At 36.4% G+C, this 18770-nt stretch overlaps 1 protein-coding gene across 1 annotated transcript; it reads left to right on the top strand.

The window, feature by feature from the left end:
- The first annotated feature begins 1110 nt into the window (after nt 1-1110).
- Nucleotides 1111-17985, top strand: LOC109063801 (egl nine homolog 1-like). Its single transcript, XM_019080823.2, has 5 exons — nt 1111-2071; nt 12813-12932; nt 15818-15954; nt 16031-16098; nt 17250-17985. The coding sequence occupies exons 1-5, from the start codon at nt 1373-1375 to the stop codon at nt 17303-17305; spliced, it is 1080 nt and encodes a 359-aa protein (XP_018936368.2). The 5' UTR covers nt 1111-1372; the 3' UTR covers nt 17306-17985.
- Nucleotides 17986-18770: the final 785 nt, after the last annotated feature.

Here is an 18770-nt window from a genome sequence, read left to right as displayed (position 1 = left end):
GTTTTTCTGCCTGTAACTGAGGTAAGGGAACTGTCATCATCACATTCACAAGTTTCCCATTGCATGAGCAGCATATTTTGGCATATACAGTATTTTATGTAACTGTGTAACTGCTACATAAAATCAAAAGCAAAACTTTTGTGCACTAAATCAAATAATCTGTACAAACCAATCCAAGATCTGAAGGATGAAAACATTTTATAATAATAACTAACATGGCGCCGAGGAAGCCGAGTATCATTTCAGCTTTATCTTTCAGTGCAAAACTAATCTGTATTGCTCCCATAAGAACAAGATTAATTGGGTAATGGAAATAGCTCTGCATACTTACGCTGTATGATTAGGATACAAACCAAGATTTTGTTCGGTCTTTGCTTTATGATATGACATCAATGAGTAAAGAAACACAGAGTCATATAAAATTTAGAGATGCACTATCTAATATATATAAATATTTATATAATTAATTTATATTTGAAGAGTTCAGATGCAAAAGCCTTCTAAGTGCTGTCTGAAATGTTCTTCTAAACTTAGCATTTTTATCAGGCTCCTATGTTTAGGTTCATTAATTTTACTTTAATGGCAATATACAGTACAGGTCCTTTTCTATGCCATTAAAGTGAAAGAACTGAACATAAATATAGGAGCCTGATAAAAATGGTTGTTTTAAATTAAAATTTCAGATGGCACTTTTGCATCTGATATTTATCTTTTTTTATTTATATTAATTTAAATAATTTATTTACATATTTATCATATATGAATATAATATGTAAACTATTTCTTTGCTTGTTTGATTTTTTATTTGTTTGGTTTCCTTTCTCACTACTCTGCAACTAATTCTGTCTATAATATAATAATACATAATTAAGTTACTTCTTGACTTTGCTATTATGTATTGTGGAATTGTTATTTATTCATTTGTGTGTGTGTGTGTTTGTCTTTTTTTTTTTTCTTTTTTTTTTCTAATACACAGATGCGGTAGGCCATTAAGTTTTTTGGGGCGATCTTTATTAACATTATTATTATTTGTATTCATTTTCACTCCGCCCACACAAAGTTGTGAAAAGCACATGTGAATCATGACCTCTCTGTCCAGCCTGCATCTAGTGCGCATGCGCACATGGTTGACGTGCGCTGATCGCTGAAGAAAAAGATCGGCCGGCGCCATGCGCTTCCATCACACTCACAGCTCGCGCTGAGCCTTCACAAGTGTCAAAACATAGATGTCTCGGGAATGTGAGAGCGTCACGTTGCTCTCCGTCAACTGGAATGAAATCGGCAGCGGAGGCCCAGGTGCAGCGTTTCTTTCAATTTCGCTAGTGAATACTTGTGGCGAAGTTGCAGGCTGATACTGTAACAGCGCCGAAACATGGAGGGAAACTCAAGGGAAAGCGACCGTCTGGAGCGAGAGCGCCAGTACTGCGAGCTGTGCGGGAAAATGGAGAACCTCCTGAAGTGCGGACGGTGTCGCAGCTCGTTCTACTGCAGCAAAGAGCACCAGAAACAGGACTGGAAGAAGCACAAGCGGGTGTGCAAGGAGGCCGACAAGCAGCAGCAGACGCCGCCGGCTGAAGAGCTCAGCCCCGTACAGTACAAGACTTCAGAACCGTCCAACTCTTCTCAGAGTAACTCTATCGATACGTCACCCGGCGAAAGAATGACAGATTTTATCAAGTCCGCCACGCACTCTGAAACCAAACCAAGCGCAGACAGTGTGAAACCCAACGTTCAGACGCGCTCGCCTCCTCAGAAGCTGGCCACGGACTATATCGTGCCCTGCATGAACAAGCACGGCATCTGTGTCATCGACAACTTCTTAGGCGAGGAGTTTGGACGGAGCATTCTGGAGGACGTGCGGGCGCTGTACCTGACCGGCGGCTTTACCGACGGACAGCTGGTCAGTCAGAGGAGCGACTCGTCTAAGGACATTCGGGGGGATAAGATCACCTGGGTGGAGGGGAAGGAGCCCGGCTGTGAGAGGATAGCGTTTCTCATGAGCCGCATGGATGATGTGATCCGACACTGTAACGGTAAACTGGGCAACTACAGGATCAATGGAAGAACGAAAGTAAGTACAGCTGACATTAGAGGACATCTATGATGCCTGGTGCACTCATTAGTTTTGTGTTAATTTAAAAAGTTGTATGCATAAACAAATGACCAGTCAGGTAGAGCTTTCATTATCAATATTAATATGCCTACTGCTACGATCCCACACTGAAAAGTTTCATGCGGGTCGCCCCCTCATGGGCACCGCCATGTTGATGTCACATGACCACCCAAGCAGGCGCTGCAGGTTTCCAGCTGCACAAATAACATGCAAAACTTCACATATTACAAATATGTGTAGGATGAGATAAGTAAGCTTTTTGTTGTGAATTAGCAGTAGTTAGTGAATAGGGCTGCACGATTAATCAAATGCGATTGTCATGCGCATCTTGTCAGTAAAGCCAGTTCTTTGATTAGTAGTAAATCTCCTGCACATACTTTCAGATGGAGCTGCGTTTACTACACAGAGCCATAGTACACTGACTAGCTTTGCAAATTCGCGTTCATAATCGCTGTCGATTTAATCGCGCGCTTATGAAATCGAAGAAATCGTCCTGCGATCATGAAAGCTGTTTGTGTAGCTTGTCAGTAAACTACGGCTCTGTGTAGTAAATACTGCTCCATCTGAAAGCACGTGAAAATACCACATTTAATAACATGTTTTTACTCCAAACTCACTTCATAATGTCAGTCGAGTGTTTGAAATAAATCCTTCTGTGAGATGATGTGGCTTCTTAAACAGAATAAAGGCACGCAACATATTTCATAGTATTCTAAGCAGTGATAAAGGCTATGTCAGTTAGCATTGCATTATTATATACTTTATTATATTTTTAAAAAAACATTATTTAGGAAAGGGAAACCTATCCTATAAAGTCATGGAGATTTTCTACTAGGGAAACCAGCTTATTGGGGCAGTCGTGGCCTAATGGATAGCGAGTTGGACTTGTAACCTGAAAGTCGCGGGTTCGAGTCTCAGGTCCGGCAGGGATTGTAGGTAAGGGGAGTGAATATCCAGTGCTCTCTCCGACCTCAATACCACGACTGAGATGAGACCCTTGAGCAAGGCACCAAACCCCCAACTGCTCCCCGGGCACCACAGCATTGGCTGCCCTCTGCTCCGGCTGTGTGTGTGCACTTGGATGGGTTAAATGCAGAACACAAATTCCAAGTATTGGACACCATACTTAGCCACACGTCATGTCCTCCTTTCTGATCTCTGAAATATTTAATCTGAACATTACCTATGAAAAAAATCTTAAATTACCACATAACACATTAAAAAATAAATGAAAAAATCAACGACTAGGATTGGAAACCAAAGGGCTAGTTAACACATTAACACATCTCGGATGGGCTAGGATTGAATTTACAATCCTTGTCAGTTTAGATGGGAAGATACCACACATACAATACATAGAAAAATCAAAACATGCATTTCAACACTTCAATTAAAAAGAAATAGTTTTTTTCACAAATTTTATTTTAATTGAAGGCATCAATAAACAACATCCACTTTTGTCATTGAGGGCTTTAATGAACAGCCTCTATAACTGTTTAATATGGGAAGTGGTAACAGATCACAAAAACTTTGAGTGATGTTTTCAAAGAGTTTTTACATGAAATAAAAATTACATTTCCAGTTGCAAATTATCCTGTCTTTCAACTTAGGGGAGTAATTGAAAACCCTTATAATGTGAAATCACTTAGGAAATATGTATTCAAAAAGACTCACATTACTATATTATAAACATCATGCAATTTAAGCTTTCCATGTCAACCTCACTCTACTCTCTGATACACTACAAAACTAACATAACAGAAACATATGAAGATACAAGTACTAACTTATGTTTTATTCTTGTGTCAAAATAGCACCTAATTTTTTATTTTCATTGCATGCTGGGAACTTGAAAATGCTAATTTTAAGTGACCTCAGCAACATATACCCCAAACTTACCAATTCTAAAAAACACCAAAAATAAAAATTCAAAACTAAACTAAATGAAATTGCAAGTTTCTCACACGACCTTCCTAACTGCATTTGTAGCAATTCTAAAAACCTCCTACAATACAAGTTTGTGACTAAACAAAACTAGATTAAATATCTTGGATATATGCACCCATCAGGTCTCTCCTGCAGTTTCAGTTGTTCTTGAACATTCTACACCCACAAATAATGTCAGTCTGACCGTTTTTTTTAAAACAAGATCTTCCTGTGGAGCTACCGACTATGTGACTGATAGTGCCTTTGTGAGTTATCCTCAACCAGCATGGCGCTCATATTTCCCCAGGTCAGGGAAACGCCTGCGACCACCAGCTGCTATCAGGCGTACCCAACGCACGCACAATTTTTGGACAAACGTCTAACCGTTCAGGGTTTAGGGAAACGATCACCTTTTCCTTCGTACTATAAACACACACACAAGAAATTTGTAATGTTTATACAAGAGTTACTTAAGATTATGTATAAGTTGTATGTCTCATTTTAGATCAAGCACTATGGTAGATCATTTGGATTTTAAGGTCTTCAGGACTTCAGGCTCATTAGAGTTTAAAGTGTTTCTTATTCGACGACAAAGACCCCAGCACTTCATTGACTGGCTGTGCCTGGGGGAGTATGTGTTCCTCTTTTCTTTTCTTTTTTTCTTTTAAGATTCACTCCCTGTTTGCCACAGTAAGCCGTCACAGGCATGTTTTCTGATCAGTCACGTACACCCTGATCAGACTGTCAATAGAAACTACATTATTATTAAAGAGAAACATTAATGCTTAAAACATTTATTTTTAAGCATAAATGTTTCCATGGCTAAAGATAAATATCATTAGGTAAAGTGTTATATAGTGTAGTGCTTAAAGCGTATGTTGTGCACAGGATGTTGTTGTGTGAAAAGCAGAAGACTTGATGGGAGGTGATAGCACTTCCTGTAACTGCATATTTTTTAATGTCATTGTGATGGTCGCAGATGTACAGCAACACAATTCAGGATGCTCAGCAGGCATGTGACATTGAATCGGCCGGAGGGAAAGAGTCTGTTACATAAAACACAATGAACGGATAATATGTTTGTTTTGTATTGATATTAAACTATAAACGAGCTTTGTGCTTGTTAAATGCTGCAGGATCAGAGGCAGAGTATATAGGTACATCTGGGTTTCAAAGTGGGGACGGAGATGAGTAGAGGAACATGAACAAAATATAATGTTTATTGTGAAACAACAGGACATGGCTTTTTTGAGTAGTTTTCATTCATTTTGATGGATATGTTTGGTACATTAAAATTGCATTGAATTTAAATATTATAATTCCTCTCAAAAGGATAGTTCACCCCAAAATGAACATTGCCACCATTTACTTGCACTCATGTTAGTAGTTTACAGTTGGGGTCACATTTAATTAAGGTTAAGTTCTCGCTAACAAACCATTAACTACGACTTCTGCCTCAATCTCCTAATTTGCTGCTTATTAATAGTTAGTAACTTAGTTGTTTAGGTATTTGGTAAAATTAGGGATGTAGAATATGGTCATGCAGAATATGTGCTTTACTAATAAACAGCTAATATGTCAATAATAGGCATGCTAATAAGCAACTAGTTAGTAGGGAGAATTGGTACTGTTATTTTAATTAGTAAGTTCGCTACATATCACCCTGTATTTTTTTAATTAATATAGAAAAATAAATAAATGAAAACTGAAATAGGTGCATATTTTGCACCGTTAATGTTTTAATATATATTTTCGTAATGTACCGAGTCTTATTGTTCCTTGTGTGCATGGTTCTTGCACGTCTTTCAGCAGCAACGTCCTTCTCTAAATCTTCAGTGTCATGGCTTACCTATGTTATGAATATGTTTTTGTAGTCTGTATTGGTGCAATAAAATGGACCATTTATCAGTGCATACAGAACCCAAGTTGTGGATGTGCATTTGTAGCCTGTATTGATGCAATAAAAAGACTATTTAATACTGAATAATGGCAGAAGTTGTTTTCACATAAAAACAAACATACAGTGCAATCAGTGTAGTTCAATTCACGAACAAATGACTCTTCCCTTACCTTTTTTCTTTTTTTTTAATTGAAACAAAAACATGTGCAACTAGCACATGGTCAGACTGTCAATAGAAACCGTTCCCAAACAAAATTACTTTTTTGGTCTGTTTTTTTTAGTAAATAAAAAACATTTGATTTTTGATTCCCAAAAATTACATTTATGATCAAATTATTTTTTTAATTAATCATTTAATAATTATTTAATGAATTCAGAAAGTCATAGCATTAAATGTACTTTTGTCTTAAATCAAAATATTTACCTGAAATGCAAAATGAAGAAAGTTAAAGGCTTGTTATCTGAGAAATTGAACACAAATAAGTGAATATGCTAAAAACTATTTTTTCTGAGCCCATACATTGGTAGATGTTTGTTATGGTCTTAATAATGATAAAACAACTTCATATCTTGACATTTTGCTGCTTAGTGTATCTTGATTTAAGAAACTTTACACATTTGTACTGTAGTGGAAAACAAAACAAAAATGCTGAGGAAGAACAGAACTTTTTCTGTAGTGTGATCAAAAGGTACGGCAAGAGTTACTTCCATATTCTAGTTAAGCCTTCCTTGTAAAAATGAATTAAAGAATAATGGAGATCTGTTTAATGTTGTATTTACAACACATTTTCTGCTCACTAGAGATTTACATTTAGAGAACATACTGACATACTGAGTTTCCTTCAATTTTGTCCTTATGTTTTCTTTACTTTAAAGTCTTAAATTTGTAAAACCTGCAGAAACCCTAGTATAATTTCCAGCGTTAGCAGAGAGATTAGGAAAGAGAGATTTCTTTCCATATGTAAGCAAACTGCCCATTTATGAATTCAATCAGAAGGTTGTTTTTGTCTGCCGTTGACCCAGGGGCGCCACCACCACCTGCTCAGCCCCCTTCTGGGTGTCAGGGTGAAGAATGTGTGGCACACTACGACACAGTGAATTGCCAAGTAGTCATGTTTACATTACGTGACCAGAGATATGCTGGCACTGGATCAGAATGGGCTGTTTTTGAGCGTATTCATTAGAGCAGTTCATTCCCTTTGGAAAGTCCCACCTCAGTGGGAAGGATGTATAGTATTTCTTTGCGTCTGCATCGACATCTAGTTATGTGCTTTTTTGTTTTTGTCCCTTATGTCAGGAAACCTTGCGTGCCACAAACAGGGATCTTATGAGGTTGTTACTTGAAGGCGGAAAGCTAATGTGTAAAACACCTGTAGAGTTCATAATGAACTATAATGAAGCCTGTTTTAAAAAATTTGGTGCATATGATGGTCAGTGTATACTGTTTGTGTGTGTGTGTGTGTGTGTGTGTGTGTGTGTGTGTGTGTGTGTGTGTGTGTGTGTGTGTGTGTGTGTGTGTGTGTGTGTGTGTGTGTGTTAGTTGCATGTTAGGCCTATTTTTATCAGCAAAAGAAGCTCATGTGTTTGATTTATCTTTTGGACATGTGTCTTGTCACTGCTTTCTCCTCGACTTGTTTGTTAATGGTGGAGTGTGGTGTCAGGCTGCCAGGGTCTCAGTGCTGGAACAGCAGTGCAGCTGCACGCTCTGCACGTAGCAGGAGTACAAGAATTGTCTGCCTGGCTAAAGTCCAGCGGCTGAGTTTTATATCAGCTCTGCTTTGCTCACTAGAAGAGACAGCAGCAGGTCAAGACCATATGCAGCTCACATAAAGGAAAAAGGACATGTTATAAACCCACGAGAGCCTCTTTTGGGAAAACAAATCACTGTTATGGATAAGTGTTAGAGTAAATGACACAAGGGAATGTTTTCAGTGGTTTATCATGCCATCGTTAGTTTCCCCCATTTAAATTTTTTTGGTTTTTGTTTTTATAGCAATATATTTTTATAGAATGATAGATTAGTAAATAATGTTTACACACAGTGCCTTGAATCTGACTGTGGAAAAAAAGAATCAAGGAAATGAGCGTGACTTGGGGCTTTAAAACAGAAACACCCCCCAGGGAGCTGAGAATGAAAAGAGCTGATAAAGAAAATGTTTAAACTAGTTAGTTAACACAGCATTGTTTTAATTCAGTTTAGATTTGTTTATTTATTTATTATGTTTAGTGTCTGTGTAGAATCATTTCCAGTGGACGCTGATCACGCAGTGATTATTATTATTTTTTTAAGCTGATGTAAGGCATATTTTAATTCATTTGGCTGTTCTGATTGTTTGTATTAATTGCCCTTTGTCTACTAGACTTGATGTATAGTTCACCCAAATTTAAATTTACTCACCCTCATTTTGATGATTTTCTGTCTTCCGTGAAAATGAGTTTTTTGAAAATGTGATTTTAAAGCTAAGGTGAAGAGCAGTATTCAGACGGTAATACAGGAAGTATGAAATCTCTTATGATCAACAAGGCTGCGTTTATTTGCTAAAAAAAGGATATGAACATAATATCTAAAACTGCTTTCTTTCTTTCAACAAAAACATCATCATATCATATACAGTAAGAAATTTAAAAGTCTTCACAGCAACCCATCAAAATAAAAGTTCGGTAACTTGAAGAAACTGTGACAAATATGTTACTTAGTGTAATGATATATTACTAATAATAATTATTATAAAAAAAAAAAAATGTAAGGAATATTTACCAGGAAAAAATATTTATCAGAATTTATTTAGCAGAAAAATGTGAATACACAACATAGTATTTCTGAATTAAAATGAAAGAAATAAAATAATAAATAATTATGAATAAAATTAATTAATTATAGATGCTTTTGATATTAACATTTAATGAAACCATTAAAATGGAATCCGGAAAAATAATAGAAAACAGTATTTGATAAAAAAAAATATATATATTAAATTGAAATAAAACTGAATCTGAGAATAAATTCATAGGGCCTTAAAAATATAATTTTTGTTAAACATTTATTAAATTGCTGTTAAATTGTGTAAGTTTCATGATTTCAAATTATACATGCTTTTTGATTAATACAAATTTTATTTAACCAAAAAAAAAGGAAAAAATGCAATCCAGAAAAAGGGGGAAAAAACCTGCATTTGGAAAAGAAATAAATGGAATTTGGGAAAAAATAAAATGAATTCCATAGAGCCCTATATAGTACACATGAAATATATGATCACTAAGGCTGCATTTATTTGCTAAAAAGTGTGTGTGTGTGTGTGTGTGTGTGTGTGTGTGTGTGTGTGTGTGTGTGTGTATATGTGTGTGTGTGTATTCTTTTCCACAAAAGAAAAAATACTTTTTCAGTTTAGGAAACAACATGAGGGTGAGTAAATGTTGGCAGAATTTTTGGGTGTTTGTCATTTGATGTTTTATATGTTTTGTGCTGCAGCTGCTGCAGGCACTGATCTTGCTGAAGAGAGATGACATTAAACCAGAATCTTTCTAGTTGTGTTTAACAAACTGCATTAATGCAAATTACTGCACAAACAAACTGCTTTCTAATTTTGCCATGTATATTGAGAACCTAATAAAAAGGTAGATAGTGGGCGCAGCTGTTTGTGCACACAGCGGCACATCCAGGTGTATCAGAGACATTGAAACTGGACTACACGCACACTGAAGCTCTGATTGAAATGCTTTTTGTGTTGTGGGACTATGGCATCCCCTCCATCTCCTTTACCCTCCTCCCCGGTCACGGATCCTTGCAGGCGATGATGGGAGAGTGGTGGCATGGCATCCAGATGCAAAACCCGCTGTGTGATTTTGATGTGTGCCGTCCGCACCCACCCCTCCTCGCCCGGTTGTTTTGTCAGCCCAGCATGTCTCGGGCGCTGCTTACTCTCTGACGCAGTTGGCTCTCACACTCTCCCCCACCTGAACGATTGAAGCGTCGTTGAGCGATTTCACCCTTATCTGCTCCGGCCCATTCAGGTGGGGGTCTCGCGAATTGCGTCAATGCCCTCAGCTTGCTTTTTTGTCCTAGCTTGTCTGTCTTTCCCTCTCCCCCTATATCTCCTTCTCGCGCTTGCTAAAGTGCACGCACGCTCGCAATCTCTCCTTTCGTCTTTGTTTACGTTGCCCGTCACTTTGCACCTGCCGCCAGGGAAAACAGTTCAGTTGAAATGTCGTCACATGTATTGTGATCCGTCGTGCATTGCGTGCCATTGCAGGCTGCAGGATTTGGCTGGAAACGTGTTCATCATGAACGCCCCTTTTAAAGAAAGCAAGGTGTAAATGGGACGGTGAATTCCTGATGAACTAAACAGCAAGTAATAACAATAGCCATCGCCTCGCTAACTGACCTAAGTCTGGCCTTTCTGTGCATTCCTTGTCTTCCACTTGAGATGAGTGATTTACAGTCGGCCACACCTCAGCACAGCTAACGGTTATGCCTCTAGGAAAAAAGTCCTCATGTAAAGTCGCTTTCAGATTTGTTCCCAGCATGTGTTTGCTTTCCTCAGCTGTCGTCTGTTCCCCTGGAATGATGACGCTGTTTCACTGGAAATCTAATATCGAATTATAGGCCTCAGGAAGCTGGGGGTGGGGGGGACGTGTGCTGTTAGCTCTGTGTGCTTGTGAGTGAAAGGGTGTGTATGTAATAAAGCTGCAACGGTTCAGATTTCTCACAGTTCGATTTGTATCATAGTTCTGTGGTCATCGTTTCAGTAAATATTTGGCGTGCTGCTATTAGGGAGGAATGATTTGGGATACTGATATTTTACAAAAAACATATGCTGCAGAATAATGACCTGTAAATTACTGTCAAAACTTTTGATGTTTATTTATTTATTATTTGCTGATATATTTGCCATTGCCATAATCAAGCACTAAGATATTACTATCTAACCAGTATTCCAGAGGTCTCTCATCTATTATTTTGAGGACTTAACATAAATGTAAATCCACCTGTAGCATAACAAGCAAATACTTTTAATTTCAAGTGTGTTTTCTTTAATTAATTTTAAGTAATATAGATTGATTATATAAGTCATTTACTGGGAATAATATGAAAATAATTATTGGCTATATCTGTATCGGACAGAATTTCAATACTAGTCCAGTCTGTGTCTAAAATGTTATTTTTGTGAATTGTCAACATTCATTGTTATATATAGAAGATGTTAATTAAAAGTATAACGTTATACTGTATTTTATTTCATTAATCTCATTGAATTATTTGTGGTCCAGCTTCACCTACAGAAAAAGTGAGTATAAGGTCTTTTTAATTAAACTTTGCAAATCGCCTTTCCTAATAATGTGCTCATTAGCAAGTTTAATGATGAATGCTGGTGAAGTAAACAGTTTCTCTGAGAGCAGCTCGGAAGAGAGGGGCGGGGTCAGCAGAGCTCATTAACATTTAAAGGAAAATGCAACAAAATGGCTTGCTCTGAAAAGAGCTGTTTTTGACAGGGTAAAAAAGGTGTTTTTTACACTAAAATTGAGAAATTTTAACCAAACTATGTTACAGACTTTTCATTAAGACCCTAAAGAATCGTATTAACTTGTGAAAAATGGGCATCCGATGGCCCCTTTAAGGCCTAAAAATTCCCTGCTTGGGCTAGTGCTTCTTATAAATACGGTGTAAGGTCATAAACTGTCAGTGAACTGATCAGATTTGGGAGCCTACGTGCAGAAGTGGGTGAAAAAGAAGGCAAAAGGCAAGTTCCCGGAGGGGATCAATATCAGAGAGTTGTTCTGACATTGTGCTTCTTTTTTTTTTCTTTTCAGTTCACAGAAACACGGCTCACAGTATTGGCCCAAAGGTTTCTGATAATTAAGTGTTTGTTGGGTGGTGATGTTTGTTTGCAATGTTTTGCTAATGATTTAAAGGTGAATGTTGGCATCAGTTCACAATCTTGTTTAAAGTTTGACATGTTGTACATGTTGTTTGCTTCAGAAATGTAGTTTAACCTTGTCACATGCAGGTCACATGCTGTGGACTGATAGACTATCCCATAATTTTTTATGAGCCTTTGACTCTTTCTCTCCTTTGTAACACTGTCCTGATAACGGATGTGTCCATGTGCACAGATACATTTACACTGCTATTTTTTTCTTTGTGATTAATTATCACTTTCCATGTAAACCCGGACACCAAAATAAAAGGGGCAGAGGAAGAGCAGGAAAGGAAAAACCTCAGCAAAGGAAAGACTTCAGCAATGGCTTCATTGTTCCCTCAGCCTCATAACCCAGATTCAACGAGATTAAAATATATAATCATCACAGGGCAAAGAATGTCACAGTTATCACCTTTTTTGTCCACTTCATGTAGGTTTATGAAGCTGTACGCTGTGTTATCATACAATATCTGAGTGGAATTCATTGATGAACTGTGTTTCACAAATACGGAGTAACAGTGAATCCCATTATTTCATTCTAAAATAATATTTTATATTATAAAATATTATTATTATTTTTTGCCTTTATTCTCTAGTGTATCTGGATGTTTTAGTTTAATATTTTTCATTATTCTCATTGTAAATGAAAAAAACTTTTTTGAGCATAAAGATTTGTCTTTATATAATATAATATAAATATTTAAAATGAATTTTTATGTGCATGAACAACTATATATATATATATATATATATATATATATATATATATATATATATATATATATATATATATATATATATATATATATATATATATATATATTAATATTTTTGTGAATATTAAATATCTTATGAAGGGAAAGAATGAAAAACTGCATCCAAACCACTGTGAAGTCTTTTTATGTTTTTTTTGTTTGGTTATTTCGCCCATTACAACCCCTTTTTTCCATTCCAGGCAATGGTGGCATGTTACCCTGGCAATGGCACAGGATATGTACGGCATGTGGATAACCCAAACGGTGATGGGAGATGTGTCACGTGCATATATTATCTGAATAAAGACTGGGATGCCAAGGTAGGATTTTTAATTATTTATTTTCCAGCCAGTGAACTTGTATACATTCTGTAGCGTATAAAGCTGCATGAGATTTGTTTAAGCTCTTCTCAGTTTGTTTAGGTTTCTTATCTGATGTAGACTGCTCAAACTTGCATCAGAGCTTACATTCAATACAATGGAAGTTCAAAACCAACCTTGTGCAGGGAGTTTGCTGTTGGTGCTTTATATCAATAGGCCACACGAGAGACTGTTTATGTGTTATTAGAGGTCTGCTAGAACAGAGAAACTGTGGTTGGTGTTGGATTTGTAATTTGTCAAATTTTCATATTTATGTTTTTGTATGCCATCTTTATACATGTAATAATAATTGTACTGCAAAATAATGTCACTACACAAAAAACTAACAGAGGGCAATTGTAGTCAGACTGAAAAACAAAAGACTGTTCTCTTTGAGTCAGAAACATACAGCATGACCAGAGTAGTCCGATTCATGAACAAATGCTTTTTAGTCAATCAAAAACAGGACCAGTTTGTTAATCAGGCTACACACGTGCTGTGTGGTTTTTATTTACCAAAAAGAACCAATTCCATACCAACTCATTTTTTGGGTGATCCTTCCATTGAAATGTTTAAGGAGTGCTCTCACAGGAAACGGGGCGGCAGACATGACACTTTCCACCACTTTACCACCTCCGTCACCTGTCAGCTCTGCATCAGAGAGTTGGTTCTGCTCCAGAACATTCCAACCGGCCATGGAAACAATTCTGAGTGTTGATCAGACGTTCTTATATGAAGTAGAAAATAAAGTTGGCCAGTAACACAGGGCAGAAATAGGGATGGTAGAAGAGAAAGAAGGTTCGAAGACTTTATCTAGATCATTGGTCTCAGGGGCCGTTTACATGACAACGTTTTCAGCCAAAAACGGGAAACTTTTTATGCATTTTGGAGAATGAAAACGCATATTTTTGAAAATGGGTTTCAAAGTGCAAGTTATTGTTTCCGTGTAAACACCCAATATGGGAATCTTTGAAAACATTGATGTCATGTGTGTGCATAGTACGTGTTAGGTATGTAGACATGCGCAGTTCGTGTCAATTTTAAAGGCAAGCGCAAACAAACATACACAAAGGTGGAGTACATGTTTACAAATGTGGTTGCTGCTCAAGAGTTTGCTAACGCTTCTTCAGCAAAGTGTGGATTTACTTCACCAATATTACAACAAACAGCGGAGGCGCATCATATACATCATAAAATCGTCACTTACGGTACTGTTTACTAACAAGGTGATAGTGCCAACTATTGACCTGGCATATGTAATACAGCGTTTTTGGCCATTTTCACGGATATGTGAAAATGTTGTCATGTATAAGTGAAACTTTTTAAAAACACAAGGGAAAAACTTTTCAGTTTTTGACTACACCGTTGTCTTGTAAACGTAGCCTCAAACTTATATATATAAGTATATATATACTTAATAAAATAAACTTGAAGTATACTACTTTTTGGTAAGGGGTGGCCCTCCAGGCATTGAGTTTGAGACCACTGCTCGAGATGCTGTTTGAAGGTTGAACGTACTCTTTGCTTGAGGCTCTTTAAATGCGGTTTTCTTTCAGTCATATGTTTATGTGAGTATCAAAGCTGTGATGTAAGGATGAATCACATCTCACACATTCAACCCTGATGTTTTCCATCTCTCTCTCGAGCTCAACAGGATGCCAGTAATACATGGTATAAGCTCTAGTACTCTCCTTCTCATATCGCACCCCCTTCACTGAATGGAGAGGAAAATAGCCGTCTCACGCAAACCTGCTTGTTCCCTGTCGTCTTGGCTTATGTAAAAGTCACAGTGTGTCAGATTTTTTTTCTTAAGCTAATTTTAGCATCAGGTTGTCCTGGCGCAGGAAAAAATACTTTCCCTCCCAGAGGTTTCCCATCCACAACATTCTGTTTTGTGAATGAAACTGAGTCGGTTTTTAAATTTATACTTGTATACATTTATACTGTTTTAAAAGAATATTATCTCTTATGCTCACTAGACTGCATATATTGGCTGCATATTATTACAACATGATTATAGAAAATAACTTTTCTATTGTAATGTATTTTCAAAAAAAGTTTTCAGCAGTCATTACTATAGTCTTCAGTGTCACATGGTGCTTCTTAAATTATAATAATTCATGATCAGGAAAAATTTCTTAATATTATCAATGTTGCTTAATATTTTGTGGAAACCAACAGCGTTTATTTATATTGTTTTTACTATCACTTTTGATCAAGTTAATGCATCCTTGCTGAATAAGTGTTAAGTTCTTTCAAAAATAAAGTCTTACTGATAATGTTTCTTATTATTAATGTTTTATTATTTTTGTATAGGTTTATTCATTTTATAGAAGCACTCATATTGATTGAGAAATATGTATGCACTATGGTAGTTTCTAATGTGACAATTAAAAACAAATCATATTTTTAAAAAGTTCTTTATTGTTTTTTTTTTTTTGTTTTTTTGTTTTTTATGGGAGTGGATTGCCAGAATGTTGAGATCACCTTTTTAGTTGAATATGATTCACTTTTGTGCTAAATACTTCTATATGCATAATATTGAATTTCATTCTCTGTTTCATTGTTTATATATATATATATATATATATATATATATATATATATATATATATATATATACACACACACACACACACACACACACACACACACACATATATATGTGTGTGTGTATATTTGCCTGCTGTCTTCACACTGAGTTGAATACATTAGGTATAAGTTGTCTGAACCAATTCTAATGATTTTAATCAATAACCACTTACAACCCTAAAAAGTTTTAAATGTTGAAATATGAAGGTACTCATCAATCCATATCGCCTAATTCTCATCTGCTCACTCTGTAGGAACATGGTGGCCTTTTGCGGATCTTTCCAGAGGGAACTGCTCAGTTTGCAGACATTGAGCCCAAGTTTGACAGACTTTTGCTCTTCTGGTCAGACAGACGGAACCCACATGAGGTCCAGCCAGCTTATGCCACGAGGTCAGTGATGGTGACACTTTTTTTTTTGTGTAAGCTGCTAGTGCTTGTATACAATTATGTGTGTATTTATGTGCAGGTATGCTATAACGGTGTGGTATTTTGACGCTGATGAGCGAGCTCGGGCTAAAGAGAAATATCTAACAGGTGAGATCTGCTCAAACATGACAAGGCACTTCCACTGATTTTTAACCAGACGTTCCTTCCTAATCGACAACTGTGTACTGTCTATATAGTTCTGCTCTGTGTCTATGGGAATATGAACAGATTGCTTTGCTGAAATACTATTTAAAGGAACAGTGCAAGCCAAAATTAACTTTTTGATATTATTTACTCACCCTCATGCTGTTCCAAAACTATCTGACTTTCTTTTTTGGTGGAACACAACATGAGACGTTTAGCAGGTTGTTTATGCTACTCTTTTCTATTTGGTAGAAGAAATTGGTTACTGGGGCTGTCAAGCTCCTGAAACAAGAAGTGCTCTATAAAAGAAACTTATAGATTTTGTAAGGTTCTCTGATTAAAAGAAGGTTCAAGACATACATTTATATGTAATAGAAAATATTTGTAAAATTGAACTCTCACTTTTGATCAATTTAATGCATCCTCACTGAATAAAAGTATTCATTTCTTTCAATAATAAACATTTTACTGATACCAAACTTTTGAATGGATATGTATAGAGCCAGTCTGATGTAATTTTGAAGTGTTTTTATAAACATACACAACAAGAAGCCTATACGATGATCAAACCGTAAAAAACAAAATATTATAAATCATTATTATAATTTAAAATAACTGTTTTCCTGTTTTAAAATATTTTAAATTGTAATTGATTTCTCTCATGGACAAGCTGAATTTTTCGCAGCCATTACTCCAGTCTTCAGAAATCTTATTCTGCTGCTTAATATTTTATGGGAACTGAACTTTTTTCAGGATTCTTTGGTGAATAGAAAATTTAAAAGAACAGTATTTATTTAAAATAGGAATATATAAGATTTTGATACATTTAATGTGTCCTCGCTGAATAAACACATTAATTTTGTTATTAATAAGTCTTTCTGACTCCAGTTGTTTAAATGGTAGTGTAGTAACCAGTAACTTGTCTCTTTCGTTGTATGAATTGTGTGTATGACATGAGGGTGAGCAATGATGACAGTATTTTTATTTCCGGATGAAGCATTATTATAATAACTGAGCCACAGTGAGTGAATATTTTTCTAATAACAGGTATTGGATTATCAGAGAGAGCAAACGGCAGGTTTATATCAAAACTTGTGTCTTTCTCTGTCTTTTAGGTGCAGGTGAAAGAGGTGTAAAAGTGGAGCTAAACAAGCCGTCTGAGCCCAGCTAGTGAACGAGGGATGAATGAAGAGGAGAGCGGGGTTGGACCTCCAGAGTGCTACTGCCTGCTGCTGAGAGATGATGAGCAGAGAGGAAGTGACCTCTACATCTGTCATCTATAAGGGGCTTCTCATAGGGACTCTGAATGTGATAGAGCTGTGAAGACAGACGTGCATTAACATGCTTTGTGTTTTCTTTATGAAGAATGCTGGCTTGAGCATGAGCATAGGATGGACATAATACTAAACATAAGAGTGTGTGTACACTTGTGATCAATACAAGTTTATTTTGAGCTATTTCCCTTCCGCCAGCTTTGCACATGTGTTAATAAAGGTACAGTTTTGTTTGGCAATGTGCATACACCGAAAAAACGTTTTCAAGGTTATAAGCTCTGTGCGAAATCTTGTGTGTTATTCTGCTCGTAAGCCACTGTAATTATTGGATTTGTGTTTTTGTATGGCTCGTAATACCAATTTCCAGGCTCTCCTAATTGGAGCTACACGGAACGTGCTTCTTTATTATGGCTTGCACCTGTTACATAGTAACTGGGTGCTTTGCTGGATTGTCCTTGCCTGTTATCAGCGATATGTCTGTTGTTGCAGACGTTTATGTCTCTGTCTTAAGCCAAACTTGACACCTCATGTCTGTCTAGCAGCTCTGAGTTTTAAATAAAAAAGCAATTTTCCTAAATACAGCTTTTTTGGCGGTGTGTGCATGTGTTATTGGCACCATCTTGTGCCTGCTAATGGTATTACCCTTGCTGTCACTAAGAGTCATGTGATGATCACACACGGTTTCTGTGTGAGTCCTGCAGCTCCCCCTAGCGATGTGTAGTTGCAAATGCGATCTTGCAAGAGTTTATCAGAAGATATATCTTCTAGATATGAAGAATTCTACTAGATGGAGGATGAAGACATTTCTTTACAAACAGAATGGTTTCAATTAATGCACAATTGTCAACGTATCACTTAAAGTGAATTTTAAGACATTGATTTTGCAGAACAGCACTGGGTCACTAAAAATGAGATTTTATGACTGGAAAAGGCATACAAATCACAATTTCCACGAACTATATTAAGCAGCACAATGTTTTCAACACTGCTAATAATAAATGTTTATTGAACACAAAAGCAGCATACAAAAATTATTTCTGAAGTACCCGTGTGACACTGAAGACTAGACACTCAGCTTTGTCATCACAGAAATATATATATATTTTTTTAAAGGCTTATTTTTTTGGCGTTCTTCCTTTTATTATCAGAAGAATGCAGAACTGACAGAAAGCGTTTTGAAAAAGGTCATCGAGCTGGGATTCGAACTCTGGACACCCGTAGCACTATATGTCCCTCAAGACTATCATCACTGAAGTAAATTACATTTTAAAATATAGCGAAACTTGTTTAAAAATGTATAATATCTCACAATTGTATTATTTACGGTATTTTTGATCAAATAAATGCAGCCATAAGAAACCT

Source organism: Cyprinus carpio, chromosome B11, assembly GCF_018340385.1.
Source record: "Cyprinus carpio isolate SPL01 chromosome B11, ASM1834038v1, whole genome shotgun sequence".
NCBI lineage: Eukaryota > Metazoa > Chordata > Actinopteri > Cypriniformes > Cyprinidae > Cyprinus > Cyprinus carpio.
Note: the sequence above shows the minus strand (reverse complement) of the source record. Positions and strands in the feature narration are given on the sequence as shown.